The sequence below is a fragment of the Antrostomus carolinensis genome, unplaced genomic scaffold (genome assembly GCF_000700745.2).
Source record: "Antrostomus carolinensis isolate BGI_N321 unplaced genomic scaffold, ASM70074v2 scaffold11435, whole genome shotgun sequence".
In the NCBI taxonomy this organism is placed as follows: Eukaryota; Metazoa; Chordata; class Aves; order Caprimulgiformes; family Caprimulgidae; genus Antrostomus; species Antrostomus carolinensis.
The window spans coordinates 18,537-45,524 of record NW_010318445.1 but is presented as its reverse complement, the minus strand read 5'-3'; the positions used below and the strand labels follow the sequence as shown (position 1 = coordinate 45,524).

At 36.7% G+C, this 26,988-nt stretch overlaps 1 protein-coding gene across 3 annotated transcripts in view; it reads right to left on the bottom strand.

Annotated features, from left to right (window-relative positions):
* The window catches only part of AFDN (afadin, adherens junction formation factor), a 92,282-nt gene extending 82,834 nt beyond the window's left edge, over positions 1–9,448 (bottom strand). Inside the window, exons 1-5 of one of the 3 annotated variants that reach the window (XM_029085176.1) lie at positions 9,256–9,448; positions 7,635–7,747; positions 5,938–6,101; positions 4,409–4,569; positions 3,244–3,401 (exon numbers count right to left, since the gene is read on the bottom strand). In XM_029085176.1, coding sequence (XP_028941009.1) covers positions 3,244–3,401; positions 4,409–4,569; positions 5,938–6,101; positions 7,635–7,747; positions 9,256–9,430 — 771 coding nt within the window. In that variant the 5' untranslated portion in view covers positions 9,431–9,448. Of the gene's footprint in view, positions 1–3,243; positions 3,402–4,408; positions 4,570–5,937; positions 6,102–7,634; positions 7,751–9,255 lie in introns of all 3 variants that reach the window. The other 2 variants (XM_010168900.1, XM_010168899.1) reach the window with 2 other exon arrangements.
* Positions 9,449–26,988: the final 17,540 nt, after the last annotated feature.

The following is a 26,988-nucleotide window of genomic DNA, read 5'->3' as shown; positions in this document are numbered from 1 at the left end:
AATTTTCCTTAAAATTTGGGAACACAGGGTCAACACATGTCCATGAAAAACAAAAACAAAATTAAAAACCACTACCAAAACCAATGGAACTTGCTAAAAAATATTTAATGCTTCATGTCTATTTCTTAAAAAAACCGAACCCAAAACTAATCAACATGAACTACATGTTTTTGCTTGACATTACAAAAAGTTATTTATGCTTTGTCCTCAAGTAAAAAATAAGAGCATGCTAAAACAGAAGTCTAATCAAGATTCTACTTTTAAGAGTTAACTGGTTTGCCACAGGCCTGAAGTCTTACGCCCTAAGTGAATATGCACAGGCAGCTTGGAAGACTGTCTAAATAATTTGGTATCTTGAGAGATGCACAGTGAAACCCTTATTATTCAAGGAAATAACAGTGCAAATTGAAACAAACAAAATGTATATTGCAAAAAACTTGTGTTTACTTGATTACATAAAAAAGCACTTTAGAAGTGGGCATAAGGGCACATACAGCCCAATACACCATGTACAGCACAATACACCGCAGGGTATGAAAGCAAGCAACTAATGGGAAACTGTCACTTACAATAAAAATTGTCAATAGTAAGTGTTAAGAAAAATTATTACAATGTTCATCCTTCAACTGAAACTTCAGAAGTGAGCGAATTTTATTATAGGTACTTATGCAGTCTTATAAAGCTCTTGTTATAGAGCTTAAAATCCATCTTAATGATTAAGTAAAAGTCAACTGCTTAAGTCTTCTTTGAAGACACTTCACTTGCCACCCAAAGAGAACAAAACATTTTAAAATCCCAAACAATAAGAAACTGCAGTTACACAGTTCTACCGTACTGTTTAAAACTGTTTTAAACCCAACAACAAGCAAAGAACAGGAATACGTGCAAGATAGGTTTGTCTTCCACAGAACACTGTGAAATGTCAGAAGAACAGAGACGAAAGCCTCACCAGGAGTAAAGAACAGCTACGAGACTCCAGTGTAAAGGTGCACCAATGGCCATGACACCTATTTAGCACTGTATTTGTGAGTTTCCAAAAGAGAAAACAGTGATGACAGAATCAAGCTAAAGCTAGGATATTTTAATGTTTCAAACAAGGACAGTAACTTCCTAAAATATTTGGCAAAAAGTAGATGTTAAAGTTAGGTTAAAAATACTCAACTTTATTTAAAAAGGAAGGATTATCATATTTAAACCCCAAGCAGAGGCACTGAGAAAGGCCAAGTACAATGACTTACGGTCAGCAAAACAGCAAGGTCTTCTATACTTAAAGATATAAAAAATATCTGCTATTAGCCAATGAAGACCACTCACATATTTCAAATGTAAACAAAAGCACACAACTTATGTCAGCATAGAAACTTACTATATCAAGAAGATAAGTTGCTCAGAAAAGACAAAGTATTTTACAGAAGTGCTTTCCAGAAAACTAATTTAAATCAATTTGCTTCACAGCAAAGACTTCGTTAATCTTTCCCAAGATCAAAGCAACATTCCTCAGACTATTATCTACATTAAACATCCCCACACAAGATCAGAGAAAAAGGGGAGGCAAGAGAGAGCACCACCACCACCACAACAGTGACTTGCAATAGTTTCCCTGGTAAGTGTGCCATCAGTTCAATAATTTCCCTAATATTTCATAATACATCATATTACTCTCTAACTCTGAACTAAACAGACTGACACAAAACTATCTTCTAAGTCCAGTCACAATGTCTCTGCTGTAGCCCATAATTATTTCAAATCAGCAGAAAAATTAGTGTATCAAGTCAGCAGCCTATTTAGTAAGATCAATGACTGAGAATAATGAATTTCAATTATAGAATCCACAATATGAAGATAACTGTCATAATTAAAACCAAACATAGGAAATACTTCACTGCCAAAACTGAGAATCAATTTTTAATATGTTGTGTCATAAAAAATCCAACTCTATTACTTACAAAATTATTCCCCTTTATAATAAAAACCTATGTAAAATTTTACTGAAGTTAAGTAAAATTAACTTCCACAGTTGGGACCGCAATTACAGCTAATGAAGACAAGGATAAACATCATTAAAAATATGTCTAGAACGAAGACAAAACTGTTGAAACAATAAAAACTAAGTTTAGTTCTCTGTTAGGTAACTACAAAAGCACTACCACCATACAATTTCCTTATTACTAATTAGTACAACATTAGAGCAACATGTCTGTTCCCAGCCAATAATACCACTAGAAGCTGTAAGCACAGCCAAAGCAGACACTAAAGTTACTCAAAGATACCATAAAAAAACAAACTGGAAAGCCACTTTAAGACCAAAGACATCTCCTCATCCTTTAGAGCAGACCGCAAGTTCAGGGAATAGCAAATAATATGAGCTTCCTTACTGTTTTCCAGTGGCATTTTAAGCACTGGAGAAGGGGCAGGGGAAGACAGCACAATATGATGAGACACAAACATTTGTTTTCTTTCATTCATCATTTTAAGGAGTAATAAATCCAAGTTTATTAGATAAATAATAGCCAGAAATGTAATCAAAGACTGGACTCAAACAAATGTTTTCAAATCTCACTATTCTCCTTCCGAAGATGATATGGACAAAGGTTTGTAACCTTTAAGCAGTACTGCCCATGGGACTCTGCGATAAAGCCATGCCTCTAAGATACAGTAATTATATACAATTCATTTAGAACTCCTAAACTAATTAAATTCTGAAAAGAAGTGTAAATTTCACTTAAATGTTTAATATTTTCTGATGCGTAATGAGCATAAACTACCACTCAAAGGCATAAGGTAACAGCATATAATATATATATGCCTTTTATAATAGAGTTTGGACTCAGCACAGTTGCCTCTGAGCAGACACTCTTAGTTCAGGGGAACAGGTGTTTGCACAAATGGCACAAATTTAAGTATCCACAGGACTAACTATTAGTTTATACATCTGCAAACCATAAGCACACTTAGTGGTATAAAACCTCAGAGCCAAATACAGAAATATGTCACTTTCATTCTTAATGTTCATCTAAGTAACAAGTAGTAACTTAGTAAGATTGGAAGATTTGGGTTTTAAAAACAAAAAACCTGACAAATCACTTCAGAATTCCTGAGGCGGATAGATTTTTAAAAAAATTTAAAATAAATAAAAGTGGTTTGCAGAATTATCAGGGTCTTTTAATTTAGTTTTAAGGCTACTGGAAAGAACAAAATTAAATATGAAGCATGACAAGATTGTGACCTAGTAACTTCACTTACTCGAGCAATACAATAATCCTTGGGATTTTCCTTCTCCAGACCGTATTTTTCCAGTGCTTCAATAACTGCAAAGTCTGCAGTATCCGTGGTGGACAGCAGGATTGTCTTGTACGGTATATTTGGTTTTAAACTGTCTGCATAAATTCTCAGTGTCCCACCTTGGAAACAAAATTTAATTAACAATGTTACCAGTGAACAAAGGGACAGAGATGCAGCCATTTATTATATTGCTAAGAGAATATAAGAACGAAGCCCTTTAGAAATCATTTAGTCAATCCGCTAATTAAAAAAAAAGTTGCATAACATCCCTGAAATAAATTTGTCTCTGTCACTGGTAAAAACCTCCAGTGATGCTTTCCTAATTTCTCTAAGCAAGTCTTTCCCCCAGTGCTTCACCATTCATAATATTACCTGAAGTTAAAATGAAACAGTGGCAAGGACTGGATGAAGAACTGACCTTTCCCATCTTAAGAGCAAGTTTATGCTGACTTTCACGATTCTCCCCTCTCGTTTAAAAGCCCATTTAATATTTCCCTCACAGGTGATGTTTTCTACAGCTCTAACTCCTTCTTCACTACTCTTCCGTGGACAAATGCATCATTTGATGTTTTATCAATACGAACATTGCTTCATTCATTCATTTAACACTGATGTTTATATAATCACTGTAGTTTTTATCCCTACCCTCAAAAATGTGAAATACTTGATCATTGTTATTCACAAGATCTACCAGAAGCCTTTGTGCAGACCTGAACAATCACTCCTTGACATCTCGTGTTTGTGCTACTGACGGCATTTTTACATTCATTCTCAGTAAAATGAATGACATTTATTTCAGAAGACTTCCTCACTTTGTCAGTTCAGTAAGTCTAATTCTGTCTTTCCTTCTTTCCCAGTTTAGCATTGTCAGCAAGATCACTAAACACATTCTCTCCCATCAATTTGCCCATTACTGAAAGCTTTGACTGGCACTCATCACAGAACACATTCCTGTGGAATCTTACCTCTACAAATCCTGCATTCAGTTACACCACAGATAAATTAGCCATGAAGTACAAAACACATTGGAGAAAGCAGAAGTCAAGTTTTCAGGAGTTGTTGGCCTTAAAAATACTCTCTCAGTAAAGTTTACTGTTTACAACTTAACCAGAAGAAATCTAAGTACCTGAGTCTGGTCTGCCATCAGAACTGCGAAACTCCTGCATTCTCTTCTCTAGTTTTTGCTGTCGCCGTCGCTTCATAACCACCTCGGGATTAGATATTGTGCGAGTGAAGCTGGTCTCAGGCATATCTTTGTAAACCTCAGCTGCAAGGCGAGAATTCTCACTGCCAAGTTAGTTTAAATAAAAAGAAAAAACCTGTCATTAATAACTTAAAATACATATATCCTCATCACTTCAAAAAGGAAAAAAGGCAGAATCCATATACACAGGAGATCAATTAAGTTATTCTAAGATGGTTTCCACATGAACTTCACTTTTGCTAGGATTAACATGGTTAATGTACTCACACTCACCTGAAACAGACAACCACCAATTTAAGTACTGATGGTTGCTAATTTTAAAAGGAGAAAAAAAAAAGCCTTCTACCTCTTAGGTTGGGGGGTTTTTTAGGGGCACTAAAGAAACTTTACCTTATAGCCCTAATTTTATTCTGATTTACGATATTGCAAATCATGTGGAAGCACAGTTACCACGTGCTTGCAGCTCAAGTTTTTTCTTTTGCTAATGTACTTAAATACAATACTATTTTAATTTAATAAAATTAGGATCAAGCTACGTAACAGCACAGAATACGGGAAAGAGCATGTTGACATCTGAACAACATTGCAAACATATCCATGCAGAGCAGAACTACACATATGAAAAATGATCATGAACTCAAAAAAAAAAAAAAGAAAAATAAATAAAAAAAAAAATCAAGCTGAGCAGCTAAATTCTCTATGTCAACCAGTGAACTAATTTATTTAATCTCTGAGGATTTGTTATCAATTAGTAAGTTTTCACCATTCATTTTCTTTCTAAAATCCACCATTAACGATTTTTCTTTTTTCATAGTGTATTATATATGAAACCTACAGAATCTGGTAGAGAGACAAAGTGTAATTTGATGTAGACCTTTCTCAGTTTTCTAGTTCTACACACAGTTATTCATGCCTAACTCTTGTCCTCCAGTTTCCTTACAAGGATTACTGTATGTCCTGCCCTGTCTCAATGAGTACGGTACAAGCAACTTGGGAGTAAGAGTTGAAGATCCTAGAAGACTGGCTACCAAAACACGTCTCGGACAAAAACAAACTGATAGCCAGGTGGCAAGTCAAATGCAAACACCTACACATAGTAATCTTACTGGCAAAAGACAGAACAATTAAACATATGGAGAGGAACAAACCCACTCTAGAGCACATGCTCAAAAATAAACATAGCCAGGGAAGTCCATGTCATCAAGTATGTGTCAAGTTCTGTACAAGAACAAAGAGGTGGGAAAAGTTTATTTCATGGTTTATAAACAAACCTTGCAACAAAATGTACATACAAACCACAGAAATTGCCATCACATATGTTGTTTTATAATGATATTGCACCCACATCAATTACTTACTTCTGAAAGAAATAAGAACTTATTTGGTAGAGACGGGAAATCCTTTAAAGTAAAATGTAGGTTATATGAACTGATCAAATTTTAAACACTTACATATCATCCCCATGAAGAAGTCTGTCATCTCTATCTGATGCCTGTCGCAGTGCCTCTTTTTCACGCCTCTTTTTTTCTTTTTTTTCTTTTTTTGAGAGAGTTCGTTTGAAATTCTGAATTACTCCCTCTTTTTCTTGTTTTTCAGGACCGTTACTCTGAGCCTTCTGAAATAAATTTGTTTAAAACAATTTCCATCATTTTTTGTCCAATTAAAAGTTCATATTGGTTTTAACTTTCCAGATAAAGCAAATTAAGACATAGTATCGCTAACACAAAAATAATACTCCAGGCAACAATACTGCATTACAAAGAGATTGGACTAATACTCTCCGGAATAATATAGAAGGCAAAATAATTTTGTATTCCAAAGCAGGTATGAACTGATTAAACATTTTTTACTCAAGAAAGCGACGAAACAGCAGAATTTTACCTGAATAATGCCTATCTACTTGGCCTCAAAGATTAACTGAAGGCTGCAAAATAAAATTTCTGCCTCTCAGTGAAAATACTTGACAAAACACTGCTCTTAATCTGTTTTCAAGACAATTATGCTGGAGCATCAGATAAGAATAACTGCAGAAGAAAAAAAACATTACAAAGGACATTTCCCCTATGGTGTATTTTTCCGAGTTGTCCTTCCAGTGTTCTCTTTGCCAATTCCTGCCTCTTGCATCCACAAGATACCTGTAATCCTAGGATCATTTGCCTTCTTTACAGAAAATAACAGAAGACGAGGGAAAGAAGATGCAGCCTTTTTTGCTTCTATCAGGAAGTGAAGAACACAGAGAAGGAAGAGTGGAGATTACTTAACTCAATGAATAGGAATAGCAAGTCCTGTAGATGTAGTGCAAGACATCATTAATCTTCTCACCTCTAACATGGATGCTTTCTGTAGTCAAAAGCTTAATGCAAGTTTAAGAATAGCTCATGTACCTATACCCAAAGCACCTTTAAAATTAACAAGCTCTAATTCCAAGAGCAAAAAAAATTTTGTGCTCAGCCCAAGATGAAAAACTAGTCTGAATATGGTCCACACTGAACAGCGTGTCTTCCATAGCTATAAGCATCCAAATTAAATTTAATATATATAATTATATTACTTCAGGAGCCAGAGTCTGATCTAATTTAATGTTCAAATGATTAATACAAAAAAAAGCTTTTGTATGCTGATGTTTGCATGTACCTCATTTGGTAGGGAAAAAAAAAACAAAAACAGAAACCAAAAAACAAACTCCTCAAAAGGAAACAGAGTTCCATCAGTTTTTTTAAGAAACAGAATATTACCTAGGGAGGTAGCAATTTTTAGTTATTTAACTCTCTCTGGCATCCCCCTTTAAAGGCTCTGCAAGAGGCAGGAATACCTCCTACGTGTTTGACATCATATACTATTTAAGGAAATTTTTAATTCATCATATTAGAACAAAGCACATTCTAAGTTCTCTGAGCATTATGTGCTGCAGTACTAGACACCTCCATGGATCGAAGCATCACAAGCCATCTGAAAGATGACAAAAATGCAGCATTGTCAAGATGCATTTTAAGCATTTAAAAAGATTTACTCCAGATATCAAAGGTCAACATCATCAGTTGTTTTCTGGAGTTAGAAAAGTAGAAATTGCGTTTTCCTATATAAGCAAGTCCCACCAGGCCTTTCAAAACTGCTGTTATCACTAGCATACTCCTTCGTAAGGACTCACCTTTGGAGGAAGGGTATCATTTTCATTCTTGAGAACAAATCTTCCCTCTCGATCATCTTTGTTCCAGTTCAATTGTACAACAAGAGGCTTCTCATCTACATCTAATCTTCTTTCTTCTTCAAAAAAATGAAAAGCAGTAACAGTTACTTGGCACCTCAAGAGTACAGGTATTTAGAAACAAGTTATGCTCTTAAAAAACCAAAATGTTTTCTGAACAGTACACATAAGTTGATCTTTCTCTGTTAAGTATAGGGACAGAAAGCCTGGGGATGTAGAAATATATGACCCCTTTCCAGCAACCAGCCTAAATTTATTCCTTCTATCTACATAAGCTAAAGGTCCACATAAAGTAGTCTTGTAAACATCTTTTGTTAGAACTGAAGTCCAGGAACACAAGATTAACACTCAGGAGGAGAAATTACATCTACAGTTGTAATGTTTCAAACTTCAGAACTTCATGAGACTTCAAAATACTCATTTTCCTTATTTTAGATTTAATCAGTCTGAGTGTGGCCCAAGAACTACTATTGTGGAAATACTGCACAAAAATAAACCAGTTTTGCCATTTGATCTCCTTTCTAAAGGCTGGAGCAGTACATATAAGACAATAATGTCTTCGCAGTTACATTTTATTTAATGAGAAACACTCCTGTTGAATGAGGTGCCTTGAGGTGTCTCTCTTATGAGCCACGTTCTAAACTTCAGGAACTTGCTCTGCAAAGGAAACCATTTCATTTTGACTACAAGTACAATGCTATGAGATTTTTAAAGAAACCTAAAGTAGAAAAAACAAATATTATTCACTGCTTAAATTAGTAATAATACATGCACTTTTCCCCAATCCCATATAATTCACATCAAGTCATCATTTGTAGATCATGAAAACTGACACAGATCTCCATAAATTTCCATTCTCTATCTCAAATTCAATTATTTTCAGTCTTTCAAAAGCAGAATTTAAGGTAGTTAAACCACTCGTACAAGCTCCTGAAGTACAAAAAAAATAAAAAGCATAACAAAAAGCTACTTTCTCCTATTCCTTTCTTCACCACCACCACACACGCTACCACCTTCCATCCTGAAGCCTTCTCCTAGGGTGGGGAGACACAAATGCTAGCAGCATTGAAAGGCTATTTAGAGATCTAGGTTCTTCACAGGTAACATGCAAGGATCTGTTCAAAAAACACAGTGGCTTCAAACAATACTGTGCTGAACTTCCCTCCAGTATAGCAGTGAAGGAACGTGCTACCTACCAAAGGCCCACAGCATCAAAGAACTGAGAGTGTACTCTTTAAGTGCTCCAATTTAATACTCTATTCTACTGTTACAAATTTAGTCTCTACCTCCTAGGTCTAAAAATAGCAACTCTCTCACAAACATTGACAAATTAACAGGATGTCAAGTAGAGCATAATCAAAACACATAAACTGCAGGCCTGATACGCAGTCTTACATTTTGAAGTAACACTTCCCCATGTAAGAAATACTAGTGATGTACTTAGGACAAAAAAACCCAAGTCTTATGTGGTTCAGAAGCTGGGAGAAAACCTAAAAATATTTTGTTTGGGAGTGGATAGGAAGGTGGAGTGGATGCAGAGAAGACTTCGTGAATAAATACTAACCTCCGCTGACATGCACCTCGTAGAGCGAGTATTTAGGGGACGACAACATTCGCATGTCTGGTCGAAACTTCTCTGCCAGAGTTTCTATCACATCCTGCGTTGTCGCAGTACTAGAGACACGGATACATTTTGTTGCAAAATTTCCAGCTGCTTTGTCTTGAAAGTAGAATCTCATTACTCCATGAAACTCCAGATCCTGTAAAGAAAAGACAAATCTGAGTGCTGGCCAAGGTTATAACGTTCAGAGTTCTTTTATTATTTATTAGTTGCAAACATATTACGAAAGGGTAAGACATTCAATTATCTCACTGGTTTTCAAAATTTTGAAGACAGTAGAATTTACTAACTAGGACATCATAAACTTAAAAAAAAGGCTATTCTGTAAAAAGAAATTAACTACTCTATATTACTGGAAATTTTTAAAACTTGAATCTTTTATGTATTCAAATTTACAGCCAGTGTCAGGTTTACCTGAAGGAGAATGAATTAAAACTTTTTTTTAGAAACCCAGAAATGCATCTTGAGACTGGTCTCAATATATTTTGTTATGCAGAGCAGGTCCTTGTATCCCATGTCTATAAGAGTGCAGGGTAAAATTGCTCAAGGAACAGCAATGTGGCTTAAAGAGAACAGTTTTCTGTCAAAGCAGTCCTAAGCATCATCTTTTTTCTCCTCTCTTCCCCTTTATGAGCTCCCCTCTCTTATGTTGGCGTCTTGTTTATCCCAGAAACAGCCTGTTCAGGAAGCCAAGTAACTTGATTTGTTTGTTTTATTTTATATTTCCAAAAAGGTCAGTCTTTGGTACAGCTCCCAAACACTCTGGGAGTAAAGAAAAGCTGGAGTATCAACACAAGGTGAAAGAACGGGAAGAAAAGGACCACAATTGTTAACCAGGTAGCTACACCACAGCTACAACATCAGTCTGTTGGAACTGGTGTAAATTCACATCCTCAAATATTTTCCTTAGCCATCAGAATCCTGTCCTCCACTCCAGCCTACCAAACTGCAGAAGGATACTGGCTGCTCAAGCAACTCCATTACTGGTCTGAACCACTCCAAAGTCAAATTTTCGTTCCCCACCAGTCTCTACCTGGCCAACTCCTGCCCCTTGCATAAACCCCAGCACTCATGGGACCTTGCACTCAGGGGAATCATGGAGATTCAAGTGCCCTAGTTGACAATGCCAAGTTTACTCTACAGTTTAATAATCATTGCTCCTGTTTTCATTTTCCAGAGGCTTTGAAATGATACAGCCTTTGGTGTCAGGTGCAGTGGTAGATTTCATGCTAAGCACAGCCCTTTCCAGTATTACATCAGATCACATGAAATACATCACATTTCTTTGAACAGCAGGAACCAGAGATATTTATTGAAGTCACTCTATCATTCAGAAGACCTTCACAAAAAAATTAATATAAAATAAAATAAAAAGTGTTATAACCTACACTAAGACAAACAGCCACTTATAGACACAGAAGTAAGCACTGTTCTTCCCAGGGTGCTCTCAAGCCTATGCCAATACAGCAGTCAAAGGCAAATGCACCAGGGACCTACATGATGGCCGATTTTCTTTTATTCTCTGTTATTATCCTAACAATTTAGAAAATTGATCTTTCTGAGTCTAAATTGGTGTTCCCACAGAACTATCTATTGTCATCTTAAACTAGTGTCCCTTCCTGCAAGGAGTTACAGGTTCCACATGCCTCACTTCAGCTTAACTGCAATTATTCAAAGGTGGGTCTTAATACTTCTACCCTGAATAATTTTGTAACAGCTACTACTCACCTCTGAAAAGCATCCTATTCACTTCATTTCTTGTCTTTAACTATCAACCTCTAATTATTAACTAATTATCCATATGAAGACTTACAGCTCTCATGCAGGTGGCTACTGAATGACTTCTGGAAATCCTACCTACCATAGCAAATCAGAACTTCCTTACACATATTCTTGCTAACTCCTTCAGTAATCTGCAAAAAGTTTAAGGCACAACTTATTTTCACAAAGCTCTGTTGACCTTTCCACAATCTGTTGTAATTATCACATGCCCATGAACATTACTGTAGTTTCTAATCTGTACAGACAACATTCTGAGTAAACATCCTTTTAATACTGGCCCCACACTGCATTTATATCCAACAATCTAAAGGTGTCTAGCTGAAGAAGTCATTACGTACCGGTTAGTAAGATTACTTCACCCCTCGCTTTATTAGAGTTATTGGATTAACATTGTCTGGTTCTAGCAACTTGGTTTCATGTTGTCCATTTGTTCTCTAAACTCTTAACAAACATAGATTTGAGAGAGTTCCTCTAATGAGTTATCCATAAAGGGTTCTGGGCAGGGCAACCTTTCCAAGATTTTCCACAGTGAATATAGATGCAAAGCAAAGGTTTTCTGCTGTCGCCTCCTCTTCTGAAAAGTCTCTTTTATAAAGTGACCATCTCATGGCTCTGTGGCTTGTGGTAGGTTTGCTGCTATTAATGTGCTGAAAGACAGTTATTATTGAAGACTTTTCAAAATTTATTCCTTAAATTCTTCTGTTCTCTTTTTTATATTCTACTTGCTAGACTTACAATTTTCCTCATTTGGATACTACTTCAGCTTTCTAATAGCTGCCTTTGCCTGATGTTCAGCCATGCCAGCTTCCTTTCATACCTCCCTTGATAGCTGGCATGCTTTTGGTCCTACCTCCAGCATGGCATTTTTAATTCTCAGCAGGTGGTAAAGTACTTTGCTCCTAGTTGCCACTTTCAGCTTTAACAGGCTTCTCTAGTGCAGCTATGCTGTATTTCCAACTGATCTGGAAAATTCTGCAGTTCTTGCAAGAAAATTGAATCTAAGCATGCTATGATCTCCAGTACAGAGAACCTTCTCACAGGTAACGTTATCACCCATGTGACATCCCACACGCTCTTTTGGACAGATTTAAATGGTTGCCTCTTCTATAAGTACTCCTTAACCATGATGCTTCACAGAACAGCCAAGACTATTTTTATAAGCAACTTAAGGTTCTGATCCACTTGTTTGATGGTAGCAAAAGATGATGACATAGGAGCTTTCCGCAGAAGCAAAATCATATCCCATTTAGAACATTTATTTCCCTTTACACAGGGTTTTTCCCACCACCATCTCAAGGTACTGCTGAAGCAAGAACTAAGAGAGATATTTATCTTTTTTCAGGAGTTATTTATTGCGTGAGATCCTATACGCAGATAAGGTTCCAGTTGATTATTTTTTTTAAGGAAAGGAGATTATTTTACTGAGAATGAATTCCACTGTTCATTAGCCAGGCTTTTAATCCTGCACATTTTATTAATTCTCTACAACAACATAGCAGTACTGCCAAGATTCAAGAGCAAGGGAATGCAACATAGATACATTCAGAGAAGATATAGAAAACAGTTCAAGAAGCTTTCTAAACTACCAGGGGTTTATTATTATTTAGAATTATATTGCTAAAGCTTATTTCTACTTCCAGATACTAACAAAGCAGAGAGGTGACAAAACTGCATTGTGAATACTCAAGATATGACATTAGTATAAAGCAAGTTTTGTTTTCCTTTTAGAAAAGAAAGTTTTGTGTTTCTCTGAAGAACTGTCAAGAGTTTTATTTCATTCCTTTGACAAACTGGATGCGAAAGCAACTGAATGCATTGAACACTGGCTGTCCATTTCCCCTGCATCCTCTTCCTCTATGGCAACTTCTTGAGCTGTGTCCCCACAGCCCATGGTCCCCCCCATGTCAATCTTCCAAAGTTTTCCATTTAAAAAAACGAAAAAAACCCCCCCCAAAACAAAACAAAACAAAAAAAACCCCATAAGACTGCACAGCTGCATCACAACGCTCTACCACTTCTCAGCATAAAGCTCTAGTAAGTTTAATGTTTCTTTTAGAGTAAGTTCCAAACTGTGGCTTTGGGCACTGTTAGAGTATTACAGTATTTAAATAAAAGTGTTTGGTGATATGGAAGTCATTGGTTTCACAGTCCAAAAAATTAGGAAAGTAGGAGACAACAAAAAGGAGAAAAAGAAAACAACACAAAAAAACCAAGTCTGCCAGGTAGGTTCACTGTAGTTTATAAAATGAATTTGTATCAAGAGAAGAGGCTAAGAAAGAAGAAAAATTACTTGCCTTAAATCAAATACATATGCAAAAATCTGTTACTGTCTGACATACACTTGGTAAGTGGAGAAATATCCCCAAAACATTTACAAGTCCTTTAAAACCATCTTTCTCTAAAGATAAGAAATGCCATTTATAAATTACCAAAAAGAAGTAAAAATGTTTTCTGGATTTCAAAAGTGACTGATTACCTAAGTGTACGAAAACTCTTTTAAGTTCCTCTCAGGAGTTTATATGCATCATAAGCTACTTTAGCTTCGTCATCTAATCACATTTTCAGTATTTCCTGTATCCGTGATGCATGTCCACGGCTCCTTAGGAAGGAACAGAACAGTTTTTGGCTACACAAGCACAGCCAATTTTCACAAAATGCTAATTCTGATCATCTAGACCACAAAATATATTTTTAAAACACCTAGCAAAAGTCAGCTCTTTTTAATCCTTTCAAATAATGAACATTTTCTTTACATACAAAGCCTAATCATGGTTTTTTATCACTATCAGAAGAACTTACAGTTGTTTCCAAAACTATATCCTACCCAAATGAAGGTTTCGACTTACTTACATAATAAAAAAATTGCCAGTTAACCGTTGTTTCTTGGTTTTACAAACTATCATCTCTTCATTAGGCACAAAAAAGAAATTATAAAAGTGCTTCAAATACTTAGTTATGACGTTTTGCATAAAGTCAGTGACAGGCAGAAATTGCTTTAAAACTAACATGTTAAATGTTCCAGAAGCGTGTCTTCAGATAAAGAAAGTGAAAACATACTAAAACATCAAAATGGCAACTTGAAACAACTTTCACGACAGCAAAAGACTTCAAAATCTACAAAATCTTGTGAAAAGCTTTTGTGAAACATTCTTAGAAAACATCTGCATTCTCAGTGCTATCACCCTCTTCTGACATCCTCCTCAATGACCTCATACCATCCTCAACTGTAAAAGAGCACTACAAAAGCGGGAAGTAAACAAAGTTTAATACATAACAGTCTCACTGATCACTTAAGAACGTTTGAAACTGAAAATGTGACGTACGAGTTTTCAAATCAGCCATCATCAAAGTTTTCCATGAAGCTTCAGCAAAGTGATTCCTGTTTCTCCAAATGGTTTGTTTGATTTTTAAATCCAGCTCCCAGTCATTTACTATCAAGTGGGCATTTCTGCTTTAAAGCAGTAATCAGCAATAATCAAGATAATCACTCATTCAAAGTTAAGTTATACAGAACTGCAAATAAGTAAGAGAGGCAGAGAAGAGTGCCCCAAGCTTCGGTCTCCTGGCCACACAGACACACACACGCGCGCACAGACACACAGACAGACACACAGACAGACACGGAAAGTGTTAACACTTACAGAAGACCAAGGTATTTAATACTTTGGTTATTTGAAAATCCCCACAGAAAAGCAGCTCTTTTCTTCCAACCATCACATTCTTTTTACACAAGGAGAACATAGTTGAGAAAGAACATGAAAAACAAGTACAAAGAGATAAAAAGAATGTGCTGTAAGTGAGCTAAGAAAAAGTCTGCAACGTGACACAATGGGATTTGTAGCAGGGAAACCTGGACTTCCTGAAGAATCAGAGAGGCTTCTGCAAACAAAGCACTAATATCCAGGAGCAGTAATCTATAGCCTTGCTCACATATGAGAAAGGAAATCCCTCCTTTAAAGTGTCAGAGGAGGTAATGAGGGAGTATTATCACAGTATGTAGGATGCAGCAATGAATGACAAGATGAGGGTCATTATTCCCACAAGCCAAGCAAAGAATATTCATAGGCTCTTTAACTACTACTGCACCAATATAAATCACAAAGCAATACATGCTTCAATACTTAGGCATATTACACACTACCTATTTTGTAAACTATCAAATCTTTTGAGCAGTAGAGAATATACAAGTTTCCCTTCAGAAATCCTCATCTATAACCTCTCCGAGAGCCTATCTTTGATCTCTTTTAGCTGCATTGATAACACTGTTTGCCTTGCAAGCAGCATTCTGCATGACTGCATCTAGAAAATACTAAAACCCAGCATTAAGAATGTCACATCTTTCTTACTGCCCCATTCAAATTCTATGGGCAAAAACCTATGGAACACTAACTCCTAACTAAGCTGTGATTATTATTCAGGCACACGTCCTTGTTGCTCAGGAGTTTTGCTAATAGAATATAAATCACAATAAAACTAATCCACAGTGCAATAAGAAGAATTAAAGCAAACACAAGTTGCTTTCAAATGAATTCAAGTCACAATATCGATATAACAGGTCAGCATAACAACAGTATTATCATTGCAGCATATTCTGAAACATTCATGTAACACCTTTGTACCTGACGTGTTGTCAGTTTACAGAGTAAAATGGAACTGCTTCCTTTGCCTCTCCAAAAGCTGTTATTAAAATAAATAAATAAATAAATAAAATAATTCCTACAAGATTTTCAAACCCAAGCACACTGAATCACTAGGGGAGTAAGTACTGAAATTACATGAGGGTGAGGTTTCTAGCACACATTCCTAGGAGTGAATTATCAACTTGGAACTAAAGTATAGACAATATTTTCATGCACAGACTGTACAGCCAACTATTAAAAAGGAATTCCAAGTAGTCCTTAAAGAAAAAATAAATAAACAAAAAAGCCTGTTAACTGTTATAAACTATTTTCCATGTAGTGGAGAAGAGCAATGTTCTTGCTAAACCACAGTTCTTCAGACTACCTTCAAGAAGTGCAGCTTCAAATGATAGAATACCCTAAATTGTTCCATGAGAGGAGAGGAAGAACAATACAGATGAAAAAACAGTTCTTATAAAAATAATTTTCAGCAGCTTTATTTCCTCTTCCAAAACTTTGACACCTGGATCAACAAAGACTTTCCACTACAGAATGACTCATTCTGCCATAACAATAAGTTCACAGAAGCAGGACCAACAGCAGAGCTTTCTATCAGAAAGAATTATCAATAACCCACAACACAAGAAGCACAACTAAATGAAATCCCCTCTTTATTCTCCTGAAGAAAACTACATCTTAGGAACCATCTCTACTACAATATGAAACAAAGCCTCAAGATCAGAAAACAAGAGGTACTGCAAACATTTTTAGAATATAAATGTAATGCATTGAAGTCAATGCAAAACTCACTGCAGTATATGGCAAATGCTACACAAATAAAATCTTAAATTAAGGCCAAAATTCATGTCAAGAAATATAATTAAGACATCCTAAAAAAGGGTTTACTTTCATAAATGCAGCTTGAATGCCCATGTGAACCTTGAATTATCACCATTGTAAATATTCTACTGTATACCTTATATGCATTTTCCCCAAATTTCTGTTACCTATCTGCCCACATAGCAAGACTGATTAATATAATAAATCTTGGTATGAAACAAACATTAGTGTACACCTCACAGTTCAAAAATTAAAACTTCAGAACGGACCCATCTGCACGAGGCAGATGAATTGGAATATTTCCTTACGTACTTCAAAACAAATAAAAGTTGATTTCAGATTTGTATTTTGCCAAAGCCACCAGACTCGTTAGGCAGCAATCAACCACACTTCGTGCTGAAAAAACTTAAGTTTTCATAACTTTCTACAAAAGACATTGTTGTACAAGCAACATGAAGTGTCTTCAAGGAAGACTTATGACTCCAGAAGCAGCTACTACTAAAAGTAAATAAGAATCTGCCAAGTGTGCTCCCCAAAAGCATTATGGGCTTAACCTTCTAACTCTCATTTTCAAACCGACAGTAAGTGATTGGGAAAATATTAACAGCCCTTGCAAATCACAGCAACTGTCTGCCACCTGCAGGGTATTTTTTGTTAAGCTGCAGTGGGCAGCATCATTTAACCTTTCACCATTAACCAGGGGAAACATAGACTGCTCTCACAGAATAAAATCTACAACCAGTAACTGAAAAACAAAAATATCTCCACCAACGAACACTATCAACAGTCCTGTAACTATTTAATCATTCCTTAGACTAGATTGCTTAAATTAAAAATGCAACAAATAAAGCTACAGGAGATTAAATCATACCCTCCCTGATTAAATCAGACCCTCTTTTATAAACCATATTGATGCTGATGCAACAGCCACTCGGTGACTCTCACAATAACACAACACTGAGGATCTGGTAGTCACTGTCAATAGATACTTTGAAAATATGCCCCAAATAAAGTAAAAAAAGGGGGGAAAAATGGAAAATTGTTTGAAAGAGGTGACATGACAGAAAAAAAAAAAAGGAAAAGTAATTGACACACGTTTGGTCCACCAAAATAACACAAATGTCCATAACAACAAAACAGAGATACCCACAGAGTACAACCATATTTTAAACCAGGTTAAAAGCCAGTCAAAACCAAAACAAAGCCTACTTTGAATTAGTCATGACGTATTTAAAAGCAAGAGCAAAAGTAATAAATAGTGATGGCCCCCAAGAACACATCATTTACCTTTCTACTGTTTACCTACAGCCTGTCACTGTTGCAGAATTAAGAACTGAATGCTTATGAACAACTCTGGAAAACTTAGAAAAAGTACAATCCACTATAGCTTCTTTCAGATATGTCTTTTAAAAGATTTAATCTGAATTCTTCATACTATTCACTGTGTTAAAGACTGTTCCTTTTATGTAGCCTGATTTGGAGGAAGAAGAACATATTACATTCACTTCAAAACCAAAACACAACAGGAAAAATTATAAGAGAGAGAATTAAAGTTCAGGTGCTGGAAGTCTGGTTTTTCATTGGCATTGCTACTTGCCAACAACCTGCAGAGCTGCAATCCCTGTATTTAAGCATCCTCAGGCATCAATCAGGCCACAAAAAAAGACTGCCCTTACTTTAACATTAAAGGTGTAGGCACACAGTCACTTTAAAGCAACAAAAACTCTAGCTTCTGCAGAAAGCCCATCCTCATGTCGAGCCACTTATTCCCACCTCTGCCCTTATGCCAGGAACCAGCATCCTGCAGCTGTACAGCAAAGGGAATCAGATTAAATAGCTCAGAAGGTCTTCCCGCTCCACTCAATGTGGAGGAATCCATCAGAGCCAGCAGTGGATACAACTGTCCTGCCAGCACCCTGTATTACCTTGAAGGAAATATGAAACAGCAACCTCTGCCATGCCAGATGCTTTATTCCCACTTTTGCACTAGTGTTAGCGCATACCAGACCCTGCACAGAGACTTCACAGCATTATAAACCAGCAGGTACCTTTTGTTTGTTTCAGGCTATACTGGCTTGGCATGCCATGAAAGTTTTGCACAGGCCAGACAAACAGAAGACCAAAAAAGGGAGCAGAAATGTAGCAGCCAGCAGCTCATCTATCCAACCTAATCTGACTACTTTTGCTTTCACACCTGCTCAACAGCACGGTATCATCATCATCATCAGCGTGTCTGGTTGACTTGACAGCACCCAGGCAACACTTAATTGTATTTCTGTTTTCTCATGCAGTGTTTATACATTTCTGAAGGAACAGTTTAGAGTATAACAGCACAGCAATAAGTCTTTTCTAAGTACAGTGACAATCCCACCTTCAAAGTGGAATTTTAAAGCTAGAGGCAAGCAGGTTTTCAAAGGTATGTTTTGAAAGCTGCATGTAGAAAGTGAAGATCTGAATGGACATTTTTCAAGGAAAAAGCAGTTCAAGCTCATTTATACAGTGGCATCAGCACCAAAAATTTCTCTTGAGGATGCTGACACCGATAGGGTGGAACTGTGTCCTAGCAGAGACTGATGAGCCTGCTACAGAAACAGCACAAATCTCTCCAATATTTTAAAGACTCATTCCTCAAATTCATGACATTTAGAAATTGCATTAGAACTTACTAGGAATAATCTTAAATCCATAAAACAATGACAGTACAACTAGTTTTTGAATTAATCAGTGAATGTACTGAAAACTGAAAAAATAATTTTCATTCAAGAAGCAATAGATATCTCTAACAGAAGTGCCTATCTACTTATGACAGAAAGCAGCATTACTGAAACAGACATTTCGACCAGTGATCAAACTCATGAAGCCTAGTTTCTTGTGGCTGCTTTTCCCAAAGCTGATCACAGTTTTTTTTACAAGCGGCATAAATCAAACTATTCCTAACATTTCCCTCCTATGTAGATTCTCCAGTGTCCAGAAGTACACACACTACAGCCTGTCTTCATAGTGGAAACTAAATGCAAAGTCTTGTCTCTTCTATCTGACCATTTACTGCGGCAGTTCCTCATTCCTGACAGGGGCTGAAAGTTAAATCTAACAGCCAATAAATCAATTAAAACACAAATTTGACAAGCTGGTACCCACCGACAGGATGACACCAACCAATACACAGAGCAGCTCAGAAACCACCCTCACTTCAACCACCTGACATTCACCCAACAAAATATTTATTTGTTCTCAGTATAACCTGTATACAGGAAATAAACTCTCATTGCAGGACAAAAAAAGTGATGACAACAATCCTTTAAAGAAACAGGTGTCTGGATTCATTTCTTGAAACCAGCATTGCACTTTTACTATTTTAGTATCAGGCTTTAGTATGATGCAACAGGGTATCAAAAGACACCATAAAAATAGGGTCATTTTTACGTAATGCAAGCAGGGATCAGATCACATTTATTTTTCTGCTGACACAGCCAGGAAAGACTGACCCAACTTCTACTCTGCCATGATAAACCTGATTGTGTTACATGTTTCTCAATAAAGTGGGATGAGCTGGAATCTGCACCATACAGGGTTAAGACACCCAGCTACACCGACTGAACTAGAAAAACGCAGGTGCTATCTGATACTCTGCATGCAAGTGCTCTGGCAACCAGGCTAATTAGTCAGGAGTTTAAAGTAGGAATGCTAACAAGCCTAACAGGAAACAAGCACCTGATTCTCCTGAAGCAAAGTGCAGCAGGGAATCTACTTGGAAAAAGCCCTGAAGAATTTACAAAAACCTCCCTAAAACCAAACAACAAAAAAAAAGAAAACTCCACACACAGTCTGTTCTTGACTGGACCCAAATGTCCCACTCTGTCCCCTGAGATGGGGTGGATCCACTTTAAAAACATTTTAAAAGGAGCAAAGCATTCTTTTCAAGGAGACCTTAGGGTAGCTATGGATATGAAGAATTATACAGTCAAACAAAATGTAAGAGGATGCTATCTGGCAAAATGCTAAATAATCAGGCCTACAAGGGATTATTGTGCACGTAAATTTGGAAGAAAGGAGTCTCCAGTGCAAAAAGCCCCTCTCAATCTGTGTTCTCTTGTTTATGGCACTGTTAGGAGCTGACTGCCAAATTGACATTGCTGAAGGTTTTACAGCAGGTCAAGATCTTGCCAAAAAGCAATGTGATAGCACAGGAATTGCACCAGACTGTTGCCAGCTTCATTAACCTTATTACCCGTTTTACTACCTCAAGAGACACTAATGTGCAACATTTAAATTTGTTCCAGTTGTACAATTATTGTCGCATTGTCTTGGAATTCGGTCTACATTTATTAAATTCATACACTGCAGATCGTATTGATTCAAATCCAACATTTGACTGGATTTCAAAAAGTTTTTTTCCAAGTAAATTAGGTTAATCAAGCAGGTTTGAAGGAATAATACTGTTTCAAAATGTAGCCTAAAACACAAATTTTGTTGTAACAAATACTATGGAAATAGGGGGAAGTACCTCTTTTTGAGCTATTAGTATTTTTCTTCTCTGCCTGAAACACTTACCTTCTCCTTTCCTTTGTAAGAACAAACCAACCACGCTTCAGGCTATATAATCATCAACATCTATAATATCAGTTCTGCAAAAAAAGCCAAATCCAAAATCTGCATTGTTGAATGAAATGTAGTGAGATCAGCAGCGTCATAGCCAAAGATGCACAACCACAGTACTTATATGCAGCTTCATCTTGAGCACACACACACAAAAAAGCTAAGACATCCTTCTGGTTACTTCCACCATACATCCAGAAAAAGGATATTAATTCACTACAGATATAATCAAAACAGGTAGACAAAGTTACAAAGAAAATGCCACACAGTTTTAGACATCATTAGAAGTATTAACTATAACATTTTTGAACATTTGAAATAAATACTGGGTCCACACAGCAACTTCCAAACAGGAGAGAGTTACAAAAAGAGAGGGTTTTTTTTTAAATTCTGTCACTCAAATGCCTCTCCAGGAATTATCATTTTGAATGTTTATTTTTTTTAAGGAATCAGGTCATTTCTTAAAACATACAAAGCAGTTTATTAATGCCATTAGTTATCTTAATGTTGGTTGACAGGACTATCAAGGGCACAGATAGCTTGGAAAAAAAAATTTACAGTGTTTGTAATACTTTGGTAAAATTTATCTGTTGATAGCCTTCTCTTGAAAATCCTACTTAATCCCGTTGTATAATCTTTGGCAACAATTTAATCAAGCTCTGTGCTCGGTGAATGACATTCAGCTTCAGTTAGTTGCATTTAAAAACAACTGCTGACAAGTTAAAAAAGGGCTTTCTCTGCAGTAACACCATCTACACTATCTTCAGACTGATAGTGATTTTGCACTCACTGTTTTGTGAAGCATTCTTTTGACTATAATCATACTACAGACAAATTCCTCCACTTTAACACAAAAGCTAGACCTAAGTAGTCCTAAAAATATAAACGTATTTCTTACTAAGGTACCTACACAACCAAAATATTGCTTTGGTTCCTATTTTATTCCCTTACTACTCTATTTACTTTCAGATTTGAAACAGAAGTTACTGTGTACGTAACAATACACTTTTATGCTTTGTACTTGAGCTGGCAACTCTTCTTCTCATGAAGAAAAACTTTACCTTCTAATTACCTACCAGTTTCCTTTTCTCCTAGTGGGTTCCACCCTCCTCCCATCTACAATACTGTCTGATTTGCCAGACTGGAAGCACATTAATCAGCTGAAAGGTTTTTGCTCTGTAAACAGGTACATTTAACAATAAAATCTCAACACCTGAACACTTTCTTCTTTTATGTATCCTCCACATTATTATAAATCAAGAGAACAGAACATGGAACATACTATTCACATAGACTTAGAAATACATTCCCCGAAAGTCCCTAATGGCCAATTACTGGAAGGTTACGTCAGGAGAAAAATTACTCCACATGTCCTGTCTGGAGGTGGCAGTGAGGGAGAATATGGCCAGTTGCCACTGGATCAAGCTAATCCAATGCCAACTAGCAGTTACACTTGAAGGGGCTTTCCCTCTCCCTACTTACCCCCCGCCCCAAGATACATGTCATTTCAATTGCTTCAACACAAGCAGTTAGGTGAACTCTAATGAGCCAGTTCAGAGAGAAAAACTCAAGGAGAATTAATCCCAGCACCCCAGCTAAGAACTTCACCATAGAATCACCTAAAATCTAATGCCAGCATAAAGAAGGGATTAAAAAAACAAACAAAAAAACCCCCCAAAAAAACCTCAGTTGGAGAGGGGGTGAGGAAAGCACTCTTTTGCTGCTAGAAAAGACATTTTACTAGCTTAAGCTGTCAATATGAAATCTCATCCCTGTACTTTCCCCTCGTGTAGCTATTGGCACTCAAAATAAAACTAAGAGCAATAATTTACAGATGTAAGGAACGCCTCTGTGAATCCAGAATCCCAACAAATCAGGAGTACATTAAAGGCTAGCTTTAACAGCATCTTAGTTATCTATGGGAATTTAGCTATTTTGTCATCCCTGTCTGAACATCTATTTCACTTGTCTAAAGCTCAACAAACAAAATATTAAAGTAATACAGTATTCGAAACTCAGTATAAAAGGCCTAAGAAAGGCTATTAAAATGAAAACCAGGCTATATTTCAATTGGTAAATAATTTAACTGAGGAGAACAGAAGTAATTTTTGTTTATAATATTAGAGGATCTAGCATCTAATGTCCAAGAGTAGCATTGCATAAAAACAAATACAGCTTTCTATTATTCCAGCTTAAAATAAATAAATAATAACTAAAGTTGCCAAACACCAAGGTGATGTTATTTTCTAGTGTAAATAATGTTTTCCCCAAAATGTCAGTAGCCACTTAGGACAGAGTACATTAGAGCTACAATCCCTGGCTGCTAACACTAGCCTCTGAAATATTTTTCATGTCCTGGGCATAAAAAGACAATACTGACAAGGGTTCAGTTAAAGTAGGAATGACACAGATGGTGGAGGAATTACTCAGTGGGGCCAAGAGTAATTGGCCCTCCTGCAAAACACTGCATCAAACATTGTCTCAGATGATGTCCACACACAAATACTGAGTTTTACAGTCCTGAGAGTCTCCAATGTCCTGCAGAGATCACAATGGCATCATTTCAACAAAACAGGCCAGAAGAGGAAAGTAAGCAAAATTATTAAATGAAAACAAGATTTGAGGAAGCAGTCATAATTAAGAAAGTCAGTCCAGAGACAGGGTGGGTTAAACACATTTTTAAAAGTTCAATTAAACCTGCTAAAAGTAACATTTAATTGTGCCACCAAATAGTCACCAAAACAAAGCAGCACTCAAAAGCAACTCATAACTATGGGACTAAAATGCTTCTCTGTTTCTGTAACTGCAATATTTCAGCCATGGCCACTGTATTCTCTGACTACTTCGGAGTCTCTTATTCCACGCTCAGGACAACAATGCGAATGCAGCGACTGTGAGTAATCGCCAATGCTATTCCCGATAGAGGAAACAGCAGTTGACCACTTGATTACATAGGAAGCTCCTCATTTCCTTTGCAGTTCTCTTCATAATAGCAGAAATAATCTAGAAAAAGGTATCAAGTAGGACAAGCATAAAGAACAATTTTAGCAACTTTTTGTCAAAAGGAATTCAGTCAGAAATCACCATTAATTTTTTAAACAATGGAGCTGAGATATATGCCCAAGTTAAAAAAAAAGTTTGAGTGACTGTTTTATAATTGTTAATCTTACCCTCTCAAATATTTTGGGGTTAAGTCTCTAATAAGTAAGATTAAGTGTGTTCTGTGCAAGACTATTCATGTTTTATAAAAAAAATTCTATTTCCAAACAACAGCAAGGCAGTTTTTTTCCCCACTCAGAAACACTGACGTTTCATTACTTCTTTAAAATTATATAAAGCATCTTGAATTATCATTTTGTTGCAATACCAGGTACGATAAGAATCTGGCTTCACTTTTAGTCATCAGAAGGGGCTGCAAAGTAAGTATGGGATTGATTCAGTTGATTAAGTGCTGAAAACTTTAAGTAGCCAGAGTCACTTGTTCACTTCTCAGTTAAGCATCAGAACAAATCTACTCCAACAGATCAGCAACTAAACCAATGCTGCCCTGTCATTTTGTGGCGGCTCGTTCCTTGTTTCACAAAGGGCTGTCACCAGCTCCTTGGAGACGGGCAAGGAAGTTTCAGAGGGCAGGTCAGTCAGATCACCAGTTACAAGACTGGGTGTGTGGAGTTGGGAGGAGACAGAAACAACATAAAGACGACTGAAAAGCTGAATGCTTAATCATCGCATAAGCATCCTTCACATTACTGCTTTCTTCCTCATCCTTCCTACCCACCCCTGGTCTGGAATAATGCACTTAAAAATAAACAATACATTTCTGTATTTGTACATTGCTGAGACTGGGCGGCAGCTTCATTCCTAGAATTGAGAGAGCAGATGGTTGCAGATCTTACAGAATACAACTCAGTAGCTCCTTCAAGAGCTTGTTCATTCAACGTTAAGGTTTCATATTGTCATAACACCGGCAGTCTCTCTCCACCACACACTGCTGCAGCTGCCTTCCGCTGAACAGCTTCCATTTATGAAAGGAGACTTCTGGAAGGGTATTCTTCTTGAGGAACTCCAGTTTGTGATCTCTGAACTTCTGGGACAAATCAGTCCTAACCTCCTGACTTCCCAGAGTGTGCAATAAACTTTTTTAACCACATTTTTTAATATGAAAATCTAACAACAAGCATCCAGACGCAGGGGGTATCAGTTGAAGTGGTAACTTAGCTACTTAGGAATGGGTAGCAAGTTTGCATCAACATAGATTCCAACATAACATGCACGAAAAGTTATTTAAAGCTTTGTTTAAATTTAAGATCAAACATATAGAATTTAATGTTGAGTTTTGGGGGTTTTGCCTACTTGGCTTATTTCAGTTTTAAATTCCAGCTATGTTAATACTGGCCTTGGAACATTTACAGAATTAAAAGATTAATACTACCCAAGTTTCAAAGTAATAATTTAAATTTTAATGGAAAAAATGCTCCACTGAAGTGACAAGTAGTAATATTAAACATCTGTGGGCAGATGAGATTATAGTCTACTTTCAAACTAGTACTTCAGTGTTTCTTCCACCAAAAATGTTACACTATCAGCACAGTTATATTTCCATGCAATTGACATAATCTCCATAGCTAACCAACTATACCAGATGTTTTGAAGTACTGATACCATGAAAAAAGACCTTCCTGTGGTTAAAATTAACATTTTGTACATAAAACTTCTTTGTTTCTAAACATTACAAATGCAAGATAGGTACAGCAGCTACCACCTGCCCCGAGCAATGTATGCTGTTTTTTTATGACCTTTTTTTTAGGCATCACACAGAGACCCATATCACAATGGCAGAATTCGAAACACAAAGAATATGAGGTTCAGCATGAAGAATTTAACTCGTCAACACACTGTACTGTACAAAATACATTATTATAGAGCTAATAATAATCAGGAGTGAGAGCAAATATTCACAATAAACACTTATCAATAAAAATAATCCAGTGTAACTCATTCACTGTAAGTATCTATTCCAGAACTGATGCAGCCACGTGATCTAGAGAAGAAGGAAACACAGGAGCAGAAAACAGGAACAAAACAGAGTGGAATTTAGACAACTTACAATCACTTGTTGTCCTGCAGTATTAGGACCTCATCCAATCTCCCACCGCTATCTATCATATAAGCAAAGTATGTTCCTTCAATGTACGCCTAAGTCAGATGATACATAAATGGATCCTGAGATGTTAAGGTACTTTCAGTCATAAGAGTCGGGTAGGACGGGGGTAGAAGAATGCTGTGCTCAACTTCAAAAAGGATCAAAGCATCTCAATATACAAAGCACTCAAGCACAAGCCTAAATGTTTTGCCAGAGGAAGTTCCTACAACGTGGGGGTTTGAGTTTTGTTTGGTTTGGTTTTTTTTCTTTCTTTGGGGTTTTTTTTGGGGGGAAGGGAGGGTTCTTGAGTGGTTTTTAGCATTTTTTTAAAATTCCAGTACAAACGCAAAGTCCTGCCCCTGAAAGGCATAACATCTTGCAACTACACGGGCTCAAGAATGACTGGCTGGGGAGCAGTTCTGATAAGAAGGACCTGGGGATCTCAGTGGACAGCAAGTTGAAAATGCTTCAGAAGTATGTCCTGACAGCAAAGAAGGTAAATATAATCCTGAGCTGTATTAATAGGAGGAATATAGGCTTTAATTCAAGTAAAATTATTCTCTTCCTCTACCCATCAGTCCAGTTTTGGGCTGCCAATACAGAAAGGACAGAGATAAACTGAAGGTCGGCAGAGGGCTGTAAGACAGCCAGGAGGCTGGAGAACCCACTTATGAGGAGAGACAGAAGGAACTGCGT